The 20,515-nt window shown below is 37.0% G+C and overlaps 1 protein-coding gene across 3 annotated transcripts in view; it reads left to right on the forward strand.

The window, feature by feature from the left end:
* Window positions 1-20,515, forward strand: part of RABGAP1 (RAB GTPase activating protein 1) — a 168,169-nt gene that overhangs the window by 36,135 nt on the left and 111,519 nt on the right. For all 3 annotated transcript variants that reach the window (XR_006960278.1, XM_047069184.1, XM_047069189.1), the window contains 6 exons: window positions 2,112-2,346; window positions 3,230-3,434; window positions 6,809-6,983; window positions 7,558-7,715; window positions 13,740-13,850; window positions 14,504-14,570. Coding sequence is in view for 2 of the 3 variants with exons in the window: in XM_047069184.1 (XP_046925140.1) it covers window positions 2,112-2,346; window positions 3,230-3,434; window positions 6,809-6,983; window positions 7,558-7,715; window positions 13,740-13,850; window positions 14,504-14,570 (951 nt within the window). In the remaining variant the exon portion in view is untranslated. The remainder of the gene's footprint in view (window positions 1-2,111; window positions 2,347-3,229; window positions 3,435-6,808; window positions 6,984-7,557; window positions 7,716-13,739; window positions 13,851-14,503; window positions 14,571-20,515) is intronic.

The raw sequence follows: 20,515 nt of genomic DNA on the forward strand, positions 1-20,515 counted from the left end.
TTAAGTATGTGTATTGTAATGTCACAGACAGTAATTCTGAAATTAAATTGAAGGTTCACAAATGATCTAACAAAATTGTTGAGTACTATTTTGGACCTAATTATCCAAAGCGTATGTTGCATTGCTATTTTTAAGCAGCTTTTAAAAATCACATGTTTGCATGTGAACATTTCTTTTTCCTAGTCCTTAAGGAAGAGTTAAGGAAATGGAACACAGTTCTTATGTTTATAGATTTTATAAATGAGAGAAGAATGCAAGATGAACATGTATAAACACAAAATACAAACATATAAACATGTTTTCTCTCAGGGTTAGGTATATTTTTGTTATTGGCAAATAATATGAAAATGTAGGCAGTCTATCCAGCAGAAAACTTGAGTTTAATTACCCTGTATACCAAAGAACAAAATAGTACTTCATAATATGTAAAATGTCTTCTCTTTGATTTAGTTTGCTCTTTTAGTGATGGCTTCCCCAGTTATAATTACTAATTACCTAAACATGGAATTGAGTATCTTTTCTCCATCTGTGTTTAGGAAGCTGTAACTATTACTTATGTATGTTCTTTCTCTCCCCTTGGAAAACAGACTATCAAATAGACCATCTTTTATTTACTGCAGGTGATATAGTAATTCTTCTCCAGTTCTGAAAGAATAAGAGGCTAATTGGAACTAAGCTGTGGTTTGTTTTTCAGATGGTTTAAAAACTTGTGAAAGTAGAACTTCTGAAAAAAGAAATTTGATTGCACTTGGATGTGTAAGATCAGGCAGAACAAAGAATTAAAATTACTTGACCTGCTTTTTAGTTCCATTAGCAGTGACTGTAAACATAAAATGAAATTCACGGAAATAAACATTGTAACCGAAGCCAAGAGGCTGAACACTTGTCTGGCCTTTATTTCTAAGGCAAGAGTAGCTGACATGTTAAATTTCCTTGGGAAATGTCAGCAAAAAAAAATTTAAAACTGTTTGTTTCTCAATTATAATTTATAGCCAAAGGAACTTGAAGCTTATAGGGTTATAAAACTATGTTTGAACAGGGTTCTTTGGTAGTCCAGAGGTGTCTGTTATTATTGACATTTTCTTCCTAACTTCTGTGTTGATTTTACTGAGAAGACCTCATTCTCTGTAACAATCTCCTAGCCCCACCCATTTTAACTTTTTGTCAGGTTTAGTCTTCAGAAACCCTCCTAAATCAGCCCCCTTTTTTGATTATGACCTTTCCTAAATTAATTCCTTTGTTAAAAGTTTTTTAGTGTTTCTTGAATAAGCATTTAGTGACATTGCTGGGTTTTGTCACTTGTGGTTTTCCTTAGCATTGGAAAGCATTACTTCCTTGTTGAGCAACTAATAAACCATCATGACTCTAGACGAATAAATACTTGACATTACTGAAATGGAGTGCTTCTGTTGCTCAGGGCCATTTTATATGTACAAGCTTTTTTCAGGTGTGTCAGAACTTTAAGAAACTGTTAATATCAGAGAAGTCTTCCTTAGACTTATTTATAGTAGGAATGGTAAAATACATGTGAAAATTTATTACCTACTAAGTCTGTTTCTATGATAACTTTGCAAGCGAACACATTTTCCCTTTTTCTTAAGGATAAGCGAAGCCCCTAAAGATAATCCCATTAGCAGCGTTATTTCTCAGCAGAGAAATAAAATTATGAATATTTTCATTGCTAGTTGAGGACACTGTAGAAAACTTACGTTTTATCGCCATAATTTTATTTAAATTTTTTTTTAAATTTACATCCAAGTTAGTTAGCATATAGTGCAATAATGATTTCAGAAGTAGAATCCAGTGATTCACCCAACAAGCGTCTTCCTTAATGCCCCTTTATCCATTTCTAATAACATTGACAGACTATCACATACATTTCCGGGCATTACTCTCAAATTCACTATACACTTTTTCATGAAAAACTGTATGTATTAAGGGAGCAGCTGCAGCTCTTACTGCAGATCTTGATTTATTCTGTTTTTAAAAAACATTCAGAAGATATCTTTGTATCAAAAGAAATGCTGACGATCTCTAGAATGTGTACCCATTTGAATTAGTACTGGCCTGTCTTTCTCACTTTGCTGATTGCATGTATTTGTGACCCTTAGATTATAGGGAATGGAAGTGAACAACAGCTGCAAAAAGAGCTAGCAGATGTTCTGATGGATCCTCCAATGGACGACCAGCCAGGGGACAAAGAACTTGTGGAAAGGTCACAACTGGATGGTGAAGGAGATGGACCTCTTTCTAACCAACTCTCAGCTTCATCCACCATTAACCCTGTGCCATTAGTAGGCCTCCAAAAACCAGAGATGAGCTTGCCAGTGAGACCTGGACAAGGAGGTTAGGATTGCTGCATTGCTTGCTTTACTGAAGGTTAATGTTTTTATTATGTGAGTGTCCACCCTTATACTAGGTTTGATTCAGAGCAGGCAAAAAACATTATCTGTGTTTTCTAGAATCTTCAGATTTTAGATTTAAGGGGTTGTGTGAGGGGTAGGTATATGTACCATTCTGATTTCCCTTTAAATGTGTATCATTTATATCAAAGAGATAACAGTAGTTAAATGACATTGAGGTAGTCTTATTTCAGAATGTTTCAAGATTTTTCCAAGAAAGAAAGAATTTGAGTACAGTGTTGGAGATGTGGAAGAATAATGCTTGGGAAGAGATACTTGTTCCAGGCCTGAAAAGCTCTTTGGGAGTAGTTGCCAGGTTGAAAAAGGGAGGCAAAAGGCACCACAGAGGAGGAATAGGGCAGTTATAAAGGCTCACTGGGAAAGTAGAGTGTTAAAACTGTAGAGCTTTATTGGGAAAGGGAAAGCAGGGGCATTGAGAAAACATAATAAAGTGGCTAAGATGATGAATGAGAGAAATAAAGCAGTGCAGATCAGAAAGAAGACAGAGATAGGATTTTCAGAGTGATAAAATATTAAATGTTATTTTTTTACTTAAATACAAATTATAAAGTCAAAAAAATTAGAAGAGGCAGAAATACAAATCAGATCTAACCTCAGATCACATTTTAAATTTGGGATTAACAGTAAAGCAATTCCTAAAAATTTTGGTGTCAGTGACAGAGTTTTAATATGAAATTTCTGACTTCAGTGGGCATTTATTGTGGGGCAATGAAATATTATCTCAATGTAACCTGTAGATTTTTACTTGGTGTTCATGTCAACAAAATATCAGAATGAAAGTAACCCTCTATTAACATTTCTTTCAGATTCCGAAGGGTCAAGTCCTTTCACACCAGTGGCTGATGAGGACAGTGTAGTTTTCAGCAAACTAACTTATTTAGGCTGTGCCTCAGTAAATGCTCCCAGGAGTGAAGTGGAAGCATTAAGGATGATGTCTATCTTAAGAAGCCAGTGTCAGATTTCACTAGATGTAACCCTTTCGGTGCCGAATGTATCTGAAGGAACTGTGAGGTAAGACCAGCTTCCTGAAATGTTTGTACCATTGGATCAGATTTCTGACCTATAGATTTAGAAATAATAATGAACAAAATACATAACTTCTTATTCATGTAATGTTTCATTCTTCTGGCACTTGTGTCATCTTGTCTTCCAAGGATTGTGATACTTATGCAAATTAGTCACTCATTAGAACAGTTTTTTTATATACATTTCCCCATTCCAATTATGTGTAGTACATTAAAAATTTAAATGTTTGGGGGTTAATTAAAATATGTTGGCCTGAAAATATGCCTAATAAATTTATTTATATTTTCCCTGTTCCACCATACAAATACTAGCTTGACACATTAGTTCAGTAAGAAGTTTAATATTGAATCTAACTGAACGTATTAGAATCAATAATATTAACATTATCAGAATCAACACTTTTTTAAATTTTTTTTATTTTTTAAAATTTATTTATTTATTTATTTATTTATTTATTTATTTATTTATTTATTTATTTTTGAGAGACAGAGACAGAGCGTGAGCTGAGTAGAGGCAGAGAGGGAGAGACAGAATCGGAAGCAGGCTCCAGGCTCTGAGCTGTCAGCACGGAACCCGATGCAGGGTTCCAACTCACCACAAGATCATGACCTGAGCCAAAGGTGGATGCTTAACCAGTTGAGCCACCTAGGCGTCCCTTTCTTCAATTAGTTTTATATCATGAATCTCTTTCCATATCAGAAAATTTGTGGTGGTATATGATGGATTATTTAGAAATAACCAGTCTCTGGAGCACCTGTCTGGCTTAGTTGGTGGAGTGTGGAACTCATGATCTCCGGGCTGTGAGTTTGAGCCCTACATTGGGTATAGAGATTGCTTAAAAAAATATAGTCTTACAAAAACAAAAAAAAGAACCAGTCTTTTATATTAGACATTTTAGTGTTGTTGTTGTTGTTTTTAATGAGAAAAGTACTACTAATAATGGCTAATATTAAGCTTTTATTAAATGGGTACATAAGTGCTTTACCTATAATTCTCCTATAAATAGTTATGTTTGAGCTAAATTTTTGTATGTTTGAAATTTCCTTAGGATAAATTCCTAGAAGTAGACTTACTGAGTCAAAAGGTTTCCCCATTTTCATTGTTTTTGATACAATGCCAAATAGCCATCTAGAAATATTGATCTGTTTTGTATTTTTATCAGCATTGTATGAGAATATCTATTTCTGTGCCCCCAGAAGCATTTTGGGTTTTCATGGTAGTAGAATTGTACCTATATGTGGATAATAGTAGGTTACTTAATATTTAATATTTCATTCATCTGCATGTATAATTCTTCTTTTGAGTTTTTAAAGAACCATTGCACTTACACTCACAAATCCTAATTTTAATGGTATTTATTAATGTGAAACTTTTTTTTTTTTAATGTCTGTTTATTTTGAGGGAGAGAGAGAATCCCAAGCAGGTTCCACAATGTCGGCACAGAGCCCAACATGGCTCTCACAAACCGTGAGATGGTGACCTGAGCTGAAAACAAGAATCAGACGCTTAACCAACTAAGCCACCCAGGCACCCCTAATGTGAAACTTTCAGTAAAATTTGTTCAGCTCTCATTTCTGTATGCTTCTTAGTCAGTAGTCATGCCCAACTGAAGTTATACTTTGTTCTGATATATTTTAATTCTATAAATATGCAAAAGCAATTTCTCTTGCCCTATGTTTTCAAAGTTTTTATCTTATCACAGTGCCTTTGAATGTGAATTGGGTTCCCTTCCTATGTGTTTGCATTACACACAGGGACCCCTGGTGTTTCCCCATCCGTGGCCTTGCCCATTCAGTGTTGAAATTGCCGTTTCTTTTCATTCCTTTCATATTTATGTCCTCATTGTCCAGGGCAGAGCCTGGAATGTTGTAGGTATCACAGAAGTATTATTGAACCAATACATTTTTGAGTGAATGACACATCTTTGATTTTCGTAATGATGTCCTTTGATTCTAGTAATTATCTTTTTTGTAGATACTAACGTTTTGTACAGTCTCTCTTATTTGCCATGAATCAGAAGAACATGTTTCATTATGAGAAAGCACATCAGTTGTTTTTTTTTTTTTTTGTTAAGTTTATTTATTTATTTTGAGAGAGACATGCGATGCGAGTGGAGGAGGGGCAGAGAGAAAAGGAGAGAGAGAGAATCCCAAGCAGGCTCCATGCTGTCAGTGCAGAGCCTGACACAGGGCTTGCACTGACAAAACCGCAAGATCATGACCTGAGCTGAAACCAAGAGTTGGACACCTAACCCACTGAACCACCCAGGCAGGTGCCCCAGCACAGCAGGTTTTTTATTCTTTTTTTTTTTTTTAATGTTTATTTTATTTTTGAGAGAAAGGGAGACAGAGTATAAGCAGGGGAGGGACAGAGAGAGAGGGAGACACAGAATCCAAAGCAGGCTCCAGGCTCTAGGCTCTGAGCTATCAGCACAGAGCCTGATGTGGGGCTTGAACCCCTGAACCATGAAATCATGACCCAAGCCGAGGTTGGACGCTTAACCAACTGACCCACTCAGGCACCCCAGTTTTTTATTCTTTAAAAAAAAATTATTTTTAATGTTTATTTTTGAAAGAGAGAGAGAGTGTGAGCAGGGAAGGGGCAGAGAGAGACAGGGAGACACAGAATCCAAAGCAGGCTCCAGGCTCTGAGCTGTCAGCACAGAGCCCGACGTGGAGCTCAAACTCAAGGACCTGAGCCAAAGTCGGACATTTAACCGACTGAGCCACTCAGGCGCCCCAGTTTTTTATTTTATTTTTTATCTTATTTTGTTTTATTTTATTTTAATTTTTTCTCATGTTTGTTTATTTTTGAGAGACAGCATGAGCAGGGGAGGGGCAGAGAGAGAGTGAGATACAGAATCTGAAGCAGGCCCGATGTGGGACTCGAACTCATGGAACGTGAGATCATGACCTGAGTGAAGTCGGTTGCTTAACCGACTGAGCCACCCAGGCACCCCTATTTTTTTAAATAAGAAAGAAGATTAGGTTATTTTTTAGGAGGTAATGAAAAGCACAGCTTTAATGATTCATTTTGGTACTCTAATTTACCCATTTATATAGTCTTTATTTACATACAGACTGTGTAAGAAACATGTACTTATTGTTTATGTCTTTCTGATTGCCTCTCTAAAAGTATAAGATTATATAGGTTTTAGTACTGTGGAATATATATGTATTAATAACTTCAGTAATCCACATATGACTTATTTATCAAGACTAAAAATTAATATGGTTAGCATACCAAAAATGGTTTATATGATCTTGATAGAAAGAGGAGTCTTGAATCGTAATATGGATAACAGTGAAAATAGTCCATAATCCCTCTAAGCTCTTTATATCTTTTTTTTAACCAAACAGACTCTTAGATCCTCAGACAAACACTGAAATAGCAAACTACCCTATCTACAAAATCCTGTTCTGTGTCAGAGGGCATGATGGAACTCCTGAGAGTGACTGTTTCGCTTTCACTGAAAGTCATTACAATGCAGAGCTCTTCAGAATACACGTCTTCCGGTGCGAAATACAAGAAGCTGTAAGTCCTTACGAGAACTGTCTGCAAATGAAACTTCACCTGTACCCTCACTGTGTTGAAGTTATTGTAGTGTTTATTATGGTCACTTAAAAGCCAAATGAAATTCTGTGCTAATGTTTTATTTATTCCAGCCTGATGGGCTGAAATATAAAGAAACTAGAAGTTTGGGGAACCATAATCTTCTTGCTGAGAGTATCAGAGACCAGGGCTGCTTCTTGATTGGCTTAAATGGGCATCTTGGTTTCAGCAGTCACACATTAACAAACTGTTCTTTTAAAGCTAATTTTGTAGGATTATTTTTTATAATAAAGATATTCAGATCATCTCTAACAATTTAGGAAATTATTTTTCAGTTGGATTTCTCTTGTTCACAATCACTTCTTTTTTAAAAACCCCTTCTCATTTTAATGTTGTTTGCTTTCTAGGCCTAACAAGTTATGATAACTTAGCAAAAGACATCAATGGGGGAAAGATGTATTACTCCCCCTCCCCACACATACACAAAGCAGGTAACCTTCAGCCTTAATAAAAGTATTTTATTTCTTGTGATAACAGCCTAACACATCTGTTGTAGGTCAGCCGGATACTTTACAGTTTTGCTACTGCCTTCCGCCGTTCTGCCAAGCAGACCCCACTTTCAGCAGCTGCTGCACCCCAAACTCCTGACAGTGACATCTTTACCTTCTCTGTGTCTTTAGAAATAAAAGAAGATGATGGTAAAGGTTATTTTAGGTAGGGTATTTTATTCTATTTTTTTAAAGTGTGTATTAAAATGCTATATCATTTGTGGTTCACGAATGTCATATAACTTTCATAGTATAAAATGACTGCTATTATAGGTAGAGTTTTTTATATTGTAAGTGATAAAGAAAAAAATAGATTTGCAGAGGAAAGATTTTTTACTATTAAAAATGTTTTAGATTTTAGTTCCGGTATAGTTAATATACAGTGTTATGTTTCAGGTGTACAATATAGAGATTCAAAAATTCTGTATATTACTCCATCAGTGCTCATCACAATAGGAGTTCTCTTAATTCCCTTCACCTATTTGACCCATTCCCAGCTCCCCCATCCCACCGCCAGCCACCACTCCACTGGTAACCATCATTTTGCTCTCTATAGTTTAAGAGTCTGATTTTTCGTTTGTCACTTTTTTTTCTTTGTTTGTTTGTTTCGTTTCTTAAATTCCACATAGGAGTGAAATCATATGGTATTTTTCTTTCTCTAATTTTGGAAACAGCCCAAGTGTCTATCAATAGGTTGAATGGATAAAGAAGAGGTGGTGTATATATATGTACATATACACACATAAAATGGTGTATACATACATGCATGCATATAAGGTGGTATACATGTGTATATTTATACATATATATGTTAGAATAGTACTCAGCCATAAAAAATAATGAGATCTTGCCATTTGTAACAACATGGATGGATCTAGAGGGTATAATGCTTAAGTGAGTTACGTCAAGACTGATTTCTTTCTTTTCATTCTTTTTTTTTTTTTTTTGGCTGAGTAATATACCATAGAATGAATGTGTGTATGTGTTGTGTATGTATTGTATACACAACACACGCACATATATGCACACATGCACATATCTATACATACATATACACACCCTACATCTTCTTTGTCCATTCATCTATTGATGGACACTTGGCCTGCATCCATAATTGGGCTGTTGTAAATAATGCTGCAGTAAACATAGGAGTGCCTATATCTTTTTTAATTAATGTTTTCATATTCTATGTGTAAATACCCAGTAGTGGAATTACTGCATCATTTGGTAATTCTATTTTTAATTTTTTGAGGAACCTCCATATGGTTTTCCATAGTGGCTGTACCAGTTTGCATTCCTACAAACTATTCACAAGGGTTCCTTTTTCTCCATATCCTCGCCAGCACTTGGTATTTCTTGTCTTTTTTGATACTAGCCATTCTGACACATGTGAGATGATATCTCATTGTGGTTTTGATTTGCATTTCCCCAATGATTAGTTATGTTGAGCATCTTATCATATGTTTGTTGGCCACCTGTATGTCATTTCTTTTTATGTCTTCTACCCGTTTTTAAATTGGATTATTTGCTTTTTGGGTGTTGAGTTGTATAAGTTCTTTGTATATTTTGGATACTAAACCTTTATTGGATATATGTCATTTGCAAATATCTTCTCCAGTTCAGGAGGTTGTCTTTTAGTTTTGTTGATTGTTTCCTTTGCTGTGCAGAAGCTTTTTATTTTGATGTAGTCCCAATAGTTTATTTTTGCTTTTGTTTCCCTTGCCTCGGGAGACATATCTAGAAAAATATTGCTGTGGCCCTGTGTCAGAGAAGTTACTGCCTGTGCTGTCACCTAGGATTTTTATGGTTTTAGGTCTCACATTTAGATCTTTAATCCATTTTGAGTTTATTTTTGTGTATGGTGTAAGAAAGTGGTCCAGTTTCATTCTTTCACATGTTGCTGTCCAATCTTCCCAGCATGATTTGTTGAAGAGACTGTCTTTTTCCCATTGTATATTCATTCCTCCTTTGTCAAAGATTAATTGACCATATAATTGTGGGTTTATTTCTGGGCTCTCTATTCTGTTCCATTGATCTATGTGTCTGTTTTTGTGCCAGTACCACACTGTTTTGCTTACTGCAGCTTTATAGTGTATCTTGAAATCTGGGATTATGATACCTTCACTTCTGTTCTTTTTCTTTTTTGAGATGTTAATTTTGAGAGAGCAAGAGCACATGCGTGTGAGCGGGGATCAGGACAGAGAGAGAGAATCCCAAGCAGATCCCAAATAGATTGAGCAGGGCTAGATCTCAGGAACTGTGAGATCATGACCTGAGCTGAAATCAAGAGGCAGATACTTAACCGACTGATCCATGCAGGCTCCCCTTGTTCTTATTTTTCAAGACTGTGCTGGCTATTCAGAGTCTGTTGTGATGCCATACAAAATTTAGGACTAATTTTTCTAGTTCTGTAAAAAATGTTGGTATTTTGGTAGAGACTGAATTAAACCTGTAGATTGCTCTGGACAGTATGGACGTGTTAACATTTGTTCTCTCAGTCCATGAGCGTGGAATGTCTTTCCATTTATTTGTGTTGTCCTCAGAGTACAGGGCTTTCACCTCTTTGGTTAAGTTTATTCCTAAGTATTTTATTATTTTTGGTGCAGTTGTAAATAGGACTGTTTTCTTAATTTCGCTTTTCCAGAGACAATATTTGAAGAATTTTGAAGCTATTAAAAAAAATTCTTTCATGTGGGAAAATATGTCCTATTACCATGTTCTTTTAGACTGCTGATGTGAAATATGACAGAAGCTAAGCCTGCTGGATTTGTAGCTGCTTTTGTTTTGCTGGGTTTTTTGGTCTTATTGGCTGGTTACTTTGTTTTAATAATCTAAAGATCTTAAGGCTGTTGAAATCAAGTTTTACTATTATAGTTTATCTGTATACATTGGAAGAGAAGAAATGAGGTATGTGTGTCTGAAGTCTTAACCTTGCAGATAGGGTCAGAAATAACTGGCTTGGGGTTTTAGGTATAATGATAATTCTTGGTAGTGAAAAGAACTCTGGGACAGAAATAAAAACTTTAGTTTAATTATTGTTACTATTAACACTGTGGCCTTTTCCAAGTTTCTTTATATCTCCTGGCAGTGGTTTCCTTATCTATAAAATGAGGTGGCTAGATTCTAAAGTCCTTTCTAACTTTAAAATACTGTGGTCACAAGATGATCGATTTTTCTTTTCCCTCCATAACCTGTATCACACATTGGGTGCTTCCTGGATCATAATTGATTGCTGCATATTAAAGTCTCTTTCCTCCTTGACTACCTCATAAAATGAGTAAAATGGAATTACATCAAAATATGAATGATTTTCTACTAGTTTGCTTTTAAATTAGAAAGCACAATGGCTGGTTCATTTGTTTTGGGTAACGCTTGGTCTCCCTGCAGACTTTTGGAACTATCCTGCCATCTGGTGGCAAATTTAGTGTACCGTGCAGCTTCACCTTTGATTTGTTCACTGAAGTATGAGACTTTGCTGTGTGGTTTGTGCCTTGCCATCAGCTGTGTTTCTGCTCTCACAGCAACCAACACTGGGATGTGCTGCTTCCCACCGAATGCATACCTACCCTAGGAAGTGGAAATTATAATCTACGAACTTTGTAATAGTTATTTTCCATTTTAAGGAACAAAAGTTTCTTTAAACTGCATTTTTTTTTCTTTAGTTAAGATATTTATGTAGATCCTGTTTGTAAATTTCAATTACAAATAGAAACAATTCTAAGCTCTCTCAGAACCATTAGGACTAGTTTTCTTCCTTCTGAACTCAGGCATGTTCAAGGTAGATCAGTCATCCCTGTTCCATTCACCCTCATACCAAGGAAATACTATATGGAAATGCCATATAGAAAATTTCTGGATGGTCATTTTGCTCTTCACATTTGTTGGGGCTTTGTTCTGGTTTTGTTAATGTGATTTTATTGAATTTGTAGTTTATAGTAGAAAAGAGTGTTGTGTAGCCTTATAATGAACTTGTTGAGAAGTTCTTTATCAGATTGAACTTGCTGAATGCAAGTTTTTTTAAACCAGTGATTCTGTAATATCTACAGAATTTATCTACAGAAATAATCACTGAGATATGGAGAGAATTATCAAGATGGTTGCTCCTCTTAACACTATATATAATAACAAAATTAAAAAGTGGAAATTGAATGTTGACCAAAATAGCATGATTAAAGTATGATGCATTTCATAATATTAAGTATCGAAACATTATGTTGTATACCCCAAGTTAACATAATGTTGAATGTCAGTTATATTTCACTAAAAACATAAAATAATAGTGCACCCATATGATTTAGCACCTATCCAAAAAATAACAGTATATATAAGTAACCATAGCACAACATAAATTGTGGTTTTACTATAACATAAATATACATAAAGTGCTGTGGCAAGAATTAGTGTCTTCTTTTCGTCCCTGAAAAAGTATACTTCTTACGTTAATTAAAATTAGAAATCTACTTTCCATTTAGCCCTTGGGAAGATGGAGCATTTTCACTTATACCATTCAAAGCACTTTTTTGTCTCATTTAATCTACCACCTAACCCTATTAGATATGCTGGGTATTTAATATATTCCTTGTTTTATGGGTAAAGAAACCCAGAGAAGTTAAGCCTGGACCTCAGTATTGTAATTTATACAGTAGGAAGTAAATGTGAAATTATTTGGGTGGATCCATTCAGTGATATAATGACAATACTAGAAATACAATCCAGGGGCGCCTGGGTGGCACAGTTGGTTAAGCCACCCATTTCGGCTCAGGTCATGATCTCTGTGTTTAAGTTCCACATCAGGCTGACACCTCAGAGCCTGGAGCCTGCTTGGAATTCTGTGACTCCCTCTCTCTCTGCCCCTCCCCTGCTATTTCTCTCCCTCACCTCTCTCCTCTTTCAGTCTCAAAAATAAACATTAAAAAAAAAAAAAAAAAGGAAGAAATTTAATCTAGAGTCCCTGACAGTAATGAAGCGAACTTCCACTGCTTAACAGTCTCCACTCTGCTTCCTGTTAATATAGTTTTTCCTTGCACTTCAGCCTTAGGACACCGGAAGCAACTTTATATCTTTTGTCTTTTTAAATACTGCTGAAAGGTGGGATTATGTGTATTTCTGTGTCAGCACGCATAGAACATAAACACTAGTGTATCTGTTATCAGTTGAAAATTGATAACCTGTCTATATCCTTATAGATGAAATTTCTGTCAACCACAAATACTTTTAACAGTTTGGTATGGAGTTTTTCTTTGCAGATGTTTGTCATTTCTAGACTCCTTTGATAAGGTTCTTTGATTTTCTAATCTGTTTTATGCAGGGTTTTTGAGTTGGTTACTGTGTAAGTGCAGATGGTCTTCAAACTAATTTTATTTCTTCAGAGCCACTTTTTAGTTTGAGTAGGTACTCAGAACTCTCATGTAGCCTTTTCTAATATCTTCTAATGGTTCTGCTGCCATTTTTTTTTTGAGTTGTATAGCACTAAGACATAATTTATATTTGCTGCATGTTGGCTGATTGCCATAGGCAGATGTTTGCCTTTGAGAACAAAGGAGCTAGAGCAGGTGGTGTGTGAGAGAGTAGGAGATTATTTTGGTAAACTCTAATTTTAAGAATATTTTCAACTTTTTTCTTAAGGTCATGTTTAACTGTATCATTAGTATTGTTTTTATAATGCCTGCACATGTTTACAGTGTTATCACTGCTTGAGGGAAGTGTTAGGCAACAGCTTACTTTTTGGCCATATCTTATATCTCTGTTATTTTTTGAAGGCACCTTGTTTTGAAATTCAAAGACTCCATGATTAGGTATTTTTTCTTTATTTAAACAAATAAGGCAATAATTATAAAAAAAAAAACCTGACTAAACTGAAAAGAAACTAATGTTTTTTTGAGTGTCTGTGCTAGATGCTATGCTAAGTGCTTTACAAATATCTAACTTAATTTTTACAGCAACAAAAAATTAAAAAAACTAAAGACATTTTAGGGAGCATAAGAGCGTTTTTTCTAGCTTAAATACATTGTTTAGCGGATTACATACAGTAATGGTAATATTTTCACATTAAGAGGCAGATGATGAGTTTTAAATTTCTGTTATGATTTGAAACCAGGCACAGAAAAGAATCCTAGATTCAAGAGAAGTTGTTCTAGTATACGTCATAAGAAAATACTTTGCAAAATTAATGAAACATGTTGTCCTACAGTGCAGTTCCTAAGGAGAAGGACAGACAATGCTTTAAACTTCGCCAAGGAACTGATAAAAAGATTGTCATCTATGTGCAACAAACAACTAATAAAGAACTTGCCATTGAAAGGTAAACATTTTTAGTAAATTCAGCTTAAATATAAATTCTAGTTTTTATCAGTCTAGTGGAGTAACCATATACTATATTCAACAATGTATTTGCAGGGTGCCTGGGTGGCTCAGTCGGTTGAGCATCCAGCTCTTGAATTCAGCTCAGGTCATGATCCCAGAGTCATGGGATCGAGCCCAATGCAGGACTCTGTGCTGAACGTGGAGCCTGGTCGAGATTCTCTATCTCCCTCCACTTTTCTGTCCTTCTCTCTCTCTCTCTCTCTCTCTCTCTCTCTCTCTTTCTTTAAAAAAAAAAAAACAAAAACAAACACACACACATCTATATATGTATATATATATATTCCCATATATATGAAAAATATGTTATTCTCTGGGGAATTCTTTTGGTTATTGAAGTGAATATTTCATTCACTGTGACTTATCTCCCATAAATCTGCAGCTAATATGCTGACTTCAACTGTGTGATAATAAAAGCCAAGCAGAATTTGTTTATGTAAATTCAAGAATTAAGGATTATTTGGGCAGTAGTTAATTTATTAATAATTTTAATGTGTCCTTTATCCATCAAGAAGAATTTTAGGTGACCTAATTTAAACATCTTGTTTGTGTTATTTTTTTTCCAAATTTATGTCTCTTTTCTTTTTTTGGCAGGTGTTTTGGTCTTCTCCTTAGCCCAGGAAAAGATGTACGAAATAGTGACATGCACTTGTTAGATTTGGTAAGGATTGCTTTTTTTAAAAAAAAAAATTTATTTTTATTTTTTAAATATGAAATTTATTGTCAAATTGGTTTCCATACAACACCCAGTGCCCATCCCAAAAGGTGCCCTCCTCAATACCCATCACCCCCCTCCCCCCTGCCACCCCCCCCGTCAACCCTCAGTTTGTTCTCAGTGTTTAACAGTCTCTTATGTTTTGGCTCCCTCCCTCTCTTTTTTTTTCCTTCCCCTCCTCCATGGTCTTCTGTTAACTTTCTCAGGATCCACATGACAGTAAAACATATGGTATCTGTCTTTCTCTGTATGACTTATTTCATTTAGCATAACACTCTCCAGTTCCATCCACGTTGCTACAAAAGGCCATATTTCATTCTTTCTTATTGCCAGGTAGTATTCCATTGTGTATATAAACCACAATTTCTTTATCCATTCATCAGTTGATGGACATTTAGGCTCATTCCATAATTTGGCTATTGTTGAAAGTGCTGCTAGAAACATTGGGGTAAAAGTGCCCCTATGCATCAGCACTCCTGTATCCCTTGGGTAAATTCCTAGCAGTGCTACTCCTGGGTCATAGGTTAGATCTACTTTTAATTTTTTGAGGAACCTCCACACTGTTTGCCAGAGCGGGTGCACCAGTTTGCATTTCCACCAACAGTACAAGAGGGTTCCTGTTTCTCCACATCCTCTCCAGCATCTATAGTCTCCTGATTTGTTCATTTTAGCCACTCTGAGTGGCATGAGGTGGTATCTGAGTGTGGCTTTGATTTGTATTTCCCTGATGAGGAACGACGTTGAGCATTTTTTCATGTGCCTGTTGGCCATCCGGATGTCTTCTTTAGAGAAGTGTCTATTCATGTTTTCTGCCCATTTCTTCACTGGATTATTTGTTTTTCAGGTGTGGAGTTTGATGAGCTCTTTATACATTTTGGATACTAGCTCTTTGTCTGATATGTCATTTGCAAATATCTTTTCTCATTCCGTTGGTTGCCTTTTAGTTTTGTTGATTGTTTGTTTCCTTTGCAGTGCAGAAGCTTTTTATCTTCATGAGGTCCCAACAGTCCATTTTTGCTTTTAATTCCCTTGCCTTTGGGGATGTGTCAAGTAAGAAATTGCTGCGGCTGAGGTCAGAGAGGTTTTTTTCCTGCTTTCTCCTCTAGGGTTTTGATGGTTTCCTGTCTCACATTCAGGTCCTTTATCCATTTTGAGTTTGTTTTTGTGAATGGTGTAAGTGGTCTAGTTTCATCCTTCTGCATGTTGCTGTCCAGTTCTCCCAGCACCATTTGTTAAAGAGACTGTCTTTTTTCCACTGGATATTCTTTCCTGCTTTGTCAAAGATTAGTTGGCCATATTTTTGTGGGTCTAGCTCTGGGGTTTCGGTTCTATTCCATTGGTCTATGTGCCTGTTTTTGTGCCAATACCATGCTGTCTTGATGATGACAGCTTTGTAGTAGAGGCTAAAGTCTGGGATTGTGATACCTCCCGCTTTGGTCTTCTTCAAAATTACTTTGGCTATTCGGGGCCTTTTGTGGTTCCATACAAATTTTAGAATTGCTTGTTCTAGCTTCGAGAAGAATGCTGGTGCAATTTTGACTGGGATTGCATTGAATGTGTAGATAGCGTTGGGTAGTATTGACATTTTGACAATATTTATTCTTCCAATCCATGAGCACGGAATGTTTTTCCATTTCTTTATATCTTCTTCAGTTTCCTTCATAAGCTTTCTATAGTTTTGAGCATACAGATCTTTTTCATCTTTGGTTAGGTTTATTCCTAGGTATTTTATGCTTTTTGGTGCAATTGCGAATGGGATCAGTTTCTTTATTTGTCTTTCTGTTGCTTCATAATTAGTGTATAAGAATGCAACTGATGAATCGGAAACAGGCTCCAGGCTCTGAGCCATCAGCCCAGAGCCCGACGCGGGGCTCGAACTCACGGACCGCGAGATCGTGACCTGGCTGAAGTCGGACGCTTAACCGACTGCGCCACCCAGGCGCCCCTGGGATCAGTTTCTTTATTTATCTTTCTGTTGCTTCATAATTAGTGTATAAGAATGCAGCTGATTGCTGTACATTGATTTTGTATCCTGCAACTTTGCTGAATTCATGTGTCAGTTCTAGCATACTTTTGGTGGAGGTTATTGGGTTTTCCATGTATAATATATCATCTGCAAAAAGTGAAACTTGACTTCATTGCCAATTTTGATGCCTTTGATTTTCTTTTGTTGTCTGATTGCTGATGCTAGAACTTCCAACACTATATTAAACAACAGCAGTGAGAGTGGACATCCCTGTCATGTTCCTGATCTCAGGGAGAAAGCTCTGTTTTTCCTCATTGAGGATGATATTAGCTGTGGGCTTTTCATAAATGGCTTTTGTGATGTTTAAGTATGTTCCTTCTATCCCGACTTTCTCGAGGGTTTTTATTAAGAAAGTTGCTGAATTTTGTCAAATGCCTTTTCTGCATCGATTGACAGGATTGATATGGTTCTTATCTTTTCTTTTATTAATGTGATGTATCACATTGATTGATTTGCGAATGTTGAACCAGCCCTGCGGTCCAGGAATGAATCCCACTTGATCATGGTGAATAATTCTTTTTATATGCTGTTGAATTCGATTTGCTAGTATCTTGTTGAGAATTTTTGCATCCATATTCATCAGGGATATAGGCCTGTAGTTCTCTTTTTTTACTGGGTCTTTGTCTGGTTTGGGAATCAAAGTAATGCTGGCTTCATAGAATGAGTGTGGAAGTTTTCCTTCCCTTTCTGTTTTTTGGAACAGCTTGACAAGGATAGGTATTATCTCTGCTTTAAATGTCTGGTAGAATTCCCCTGGGAAGCCATCTGGTCCTGGACTCTGTTGGGAGATTTTTGATAACTGATTCAATTTCTTTACTGGTTATGGGTCTGTTCAAGCTTTCTATTTCTTCCTGTTTGAGTTTTGGGAGTGTGTGGGTGTTTAGGAATTTGTCCATTTCTTCCAGGTTGTTCAGTTTGTTGGCATAAAATTGTTCATAGTATTCTGATAATTGCTTGTATTTCTGAGGGATTGGTTGTAGTAATTCCATTTTCATTTATGATTTTATCTATTTGGGTCATCTCCCTTTTCTTTTTGAGAAGCCTGGCTAGAGGTTTGTCAATTTTGTTTATTTTTTCAAAAAACCAACTCTTGGTTTCATTGATCTGCTCTACAGTTTTTTTAGATTCTATATTGTTTATTTCTGCTCTGATCTTTATTTATTCTCTTCTTCTGCAGGGTTTCGGGTGTCTTTGCTGTTCTGCTTCTATTTCCTTTAGGTGTGCTGTTAGATTTTGTATTTGGGATTTTTCTTGTTTCTTGAGATAGGCCTGGATTGCAATGTATTTTCCTCTCAGGACTGCCTTCGCTGCGTCCCAAAGCATTTGGATTGTTGTATTTTCATTTTCATTTGTTTCCATATATTTTTAAATTTCTTCTCTAATTGCCTGGTTGACCCACTCATTCGTTAGTAGGGTGTTCTTTAACCTCCATGCTTTTGGAGGTTTTCCAGACTTTTTCCTGTGGTTGATTTCAAGCTTCATAGCATTGTGGTCTGAAAGTATGCATGGTATGATCTCAATTCTTGTATACTTATGAAGGGCTGTTTTGTGACCCAGTATGTGATCTATCTTGGAGAATGTTCCATGTGCACTTGAGAAGAAAGTATATTCTGTTGCTTTGGGATGCAGAGTTCTAAATATATCTGTTAAGTCCATCTGATCCAATGTATCATTCAGGGCCCTTGTTTCTTTATTGATCCTGTGTCTAGATGATCTATCCATTGTTGTAGGTGGAGTATTAAAGTCCCCTGCAATTACCACATTCTTATCAATAAAGTTGCTTATGTTTGTGATTGATTGTTTTATATATTTGGGGGCTCCCGTATTTGGCACATAGACATTTATAATTGTTAGCTCTTCCTGATGGATAGACCCTGTAGTTATTATATAATTCCCTTCTTCCTCTCTTGTTACAGCTTTTAATTTAAAGTCTAGTTTGTCTAAGTATGGCTACTCCAGCTTTCTTTTGACTTCCAGTGGCATGATAAATAGTTCTCCATCCCCTCACTTTCAATCTGAAGGTGTCCTCAGGTCTAAAATGAGTCTCTTGTAGACAGCAAATAGATGGGTCTTGTTTTTTTTTTTTATCAATTCTGATACCCTATGTCTTTTGGTTGGCGCATTTAGTCCATTTACGTTTAGTGTTATTATAGAAAGATACGGGTTTGGAGTCATTGTGATGTCTGTAGGTTTCATGCTTGTAGTGATGTCTCTGGTACTTTGTGGTCCTTGCAACATTTCACTCACAGAATCCCCCTTAGGATCTCTTGTAGGGCTGGTTTAGTGGTGATGAATTCCTTCAGTTTTTGTTTGTTTGGGAAAACCTTTATCTCTCCTATTCTGAATGACAGACTTGCTGGATAAAGGATTCTTGGCTGCATATTTTTTCTGTTTATCACATTGAAGATTTCCTGCCATTGCTTTCTGGCCTGCCAAGTTTCAGTAGATAGGTCTGCCAGTAGTCTTACCGGTCTCCCTTTATATGTTAGAGCATGTTTATCCCTAGCTGCTTTCAGAATTTTCTCTTTATCCTTGTATTTTGCCAGTTTCACTATGATATGTTGTGCAGAAGATCGATTCAAGTTACGTCTGAAGGGAGTTCTCTGTGCCTGTTGGATTTCAATGCCTTTTCCTTCCTCAGATCAGGGAAGTTCTCAGCTATGATTTCTTCAAGTACATCTCAACACCTTTCTTTCTTCCTCGTGTGGAATCCCTGTTACATGTATATTATTGTGTTTCATCGTATCACTTAGTTATCTAATTCTCCCCTCATACTCCTGGATTTTTTTATCTCTTTTTCTCAGTGTCCTCTTTTTCCATAATTTTATCTTCTAATTCACCTATTCTCTCCTCTGCCTCTTCATTCCAAGCTGTGGTCGCCTCCATTTTATTTTGCACCTCACTCATAGCATTTTTTAGCTCCTCATGACTATTTCTTATTCCCTTGATCTCTGTAGCAATAGGTTCTCTGCTGTCCTCTATGCTTTTTTCAAGCCCAGCGATTAATTTTATGACTATTATTCTAAATTCTTGTTCTGTTATATTGCTTAAATTGTTTTTGATCAATTCGTTAGCTGTCGCTACTTCCTGGAGTTTCTTTTGAGGAGAGTTCTTCTTTTTGTCATTTTGGATAGTCTCTGGGGTCGCGCGGAACTGCAGGGCACTTCCCCTATGCTGTCTGGAGTAACTTGTGTTGGTGGGCAGGGCTGCAATCAGACCCAATGTCTGCCCCCAGCCCACCGCTGGGGCCACAGTCAGACTGGTGTGTACCTTATCTTCCCCTCTCCCAGGGGCAGGACTCACTGTGGAGTGGTGTGGCCCCTGTCTGGGCTACTTGCACACTGCCAGGCCTGTGGTGCTGCTTCTGTGGGATCTGGCGTATCAGCCGGGGTGGATCCGCAAGTTGCACAGGGCGGGGAGGGGTAGGCTCAGCTCACTTTGCCTTCGGTGGTCTGCTGCGGCAGGTGCCCTGTGGCACCGGGAGGGGGGGCAGACCCGTTGGAGGGATGGATCCACAGAAGCACAGCATTGGGTGTTTGTGGGTGCAAGCAAGTTCCGTGAAGGGAACTGGTTCCCTTTGGGATTTTGGCTGGGGATGGTGAGGGAGATGGCGCTTCCTAGCACCTTTGTTCCCCGCTGAGCTGAGCTCTGTCTTCTGGGGCTCAACATCTCTCCCTCCCAGTGTCCTCTTGCCCTCCCTGCTCTCCGAGCAGAGCTCTTGACTTGTAACATTCCAGATGTTAAGTACCACTGGATGTCAGAACTCACTCCATCTGGCCCCTCTGCTTTTGCAAGCCAGACTTGGGGGCTCTGCCTTGCTGTGTGGGCTGCCCCTCCACCGCCCGGCTCCCTCCTGCCAGTCCGT

This window comes from Lynx rufus, unplaced genomic scaffold, assembly GCF_022079265.1.
Source record: "Lynx rufus isolate CCGP_SWC_20201006 ecotype Redwood Valley unplaced genomic scaffold, mLynRuf1.p SCAF_10, whole genome shotgun sequence".
NCBI classification, from domain to species: Eukaryota; Metazoa; Chordata; class Mammalia; order Carnivora; family Felidae; genus Lynx; species Lynx rufus.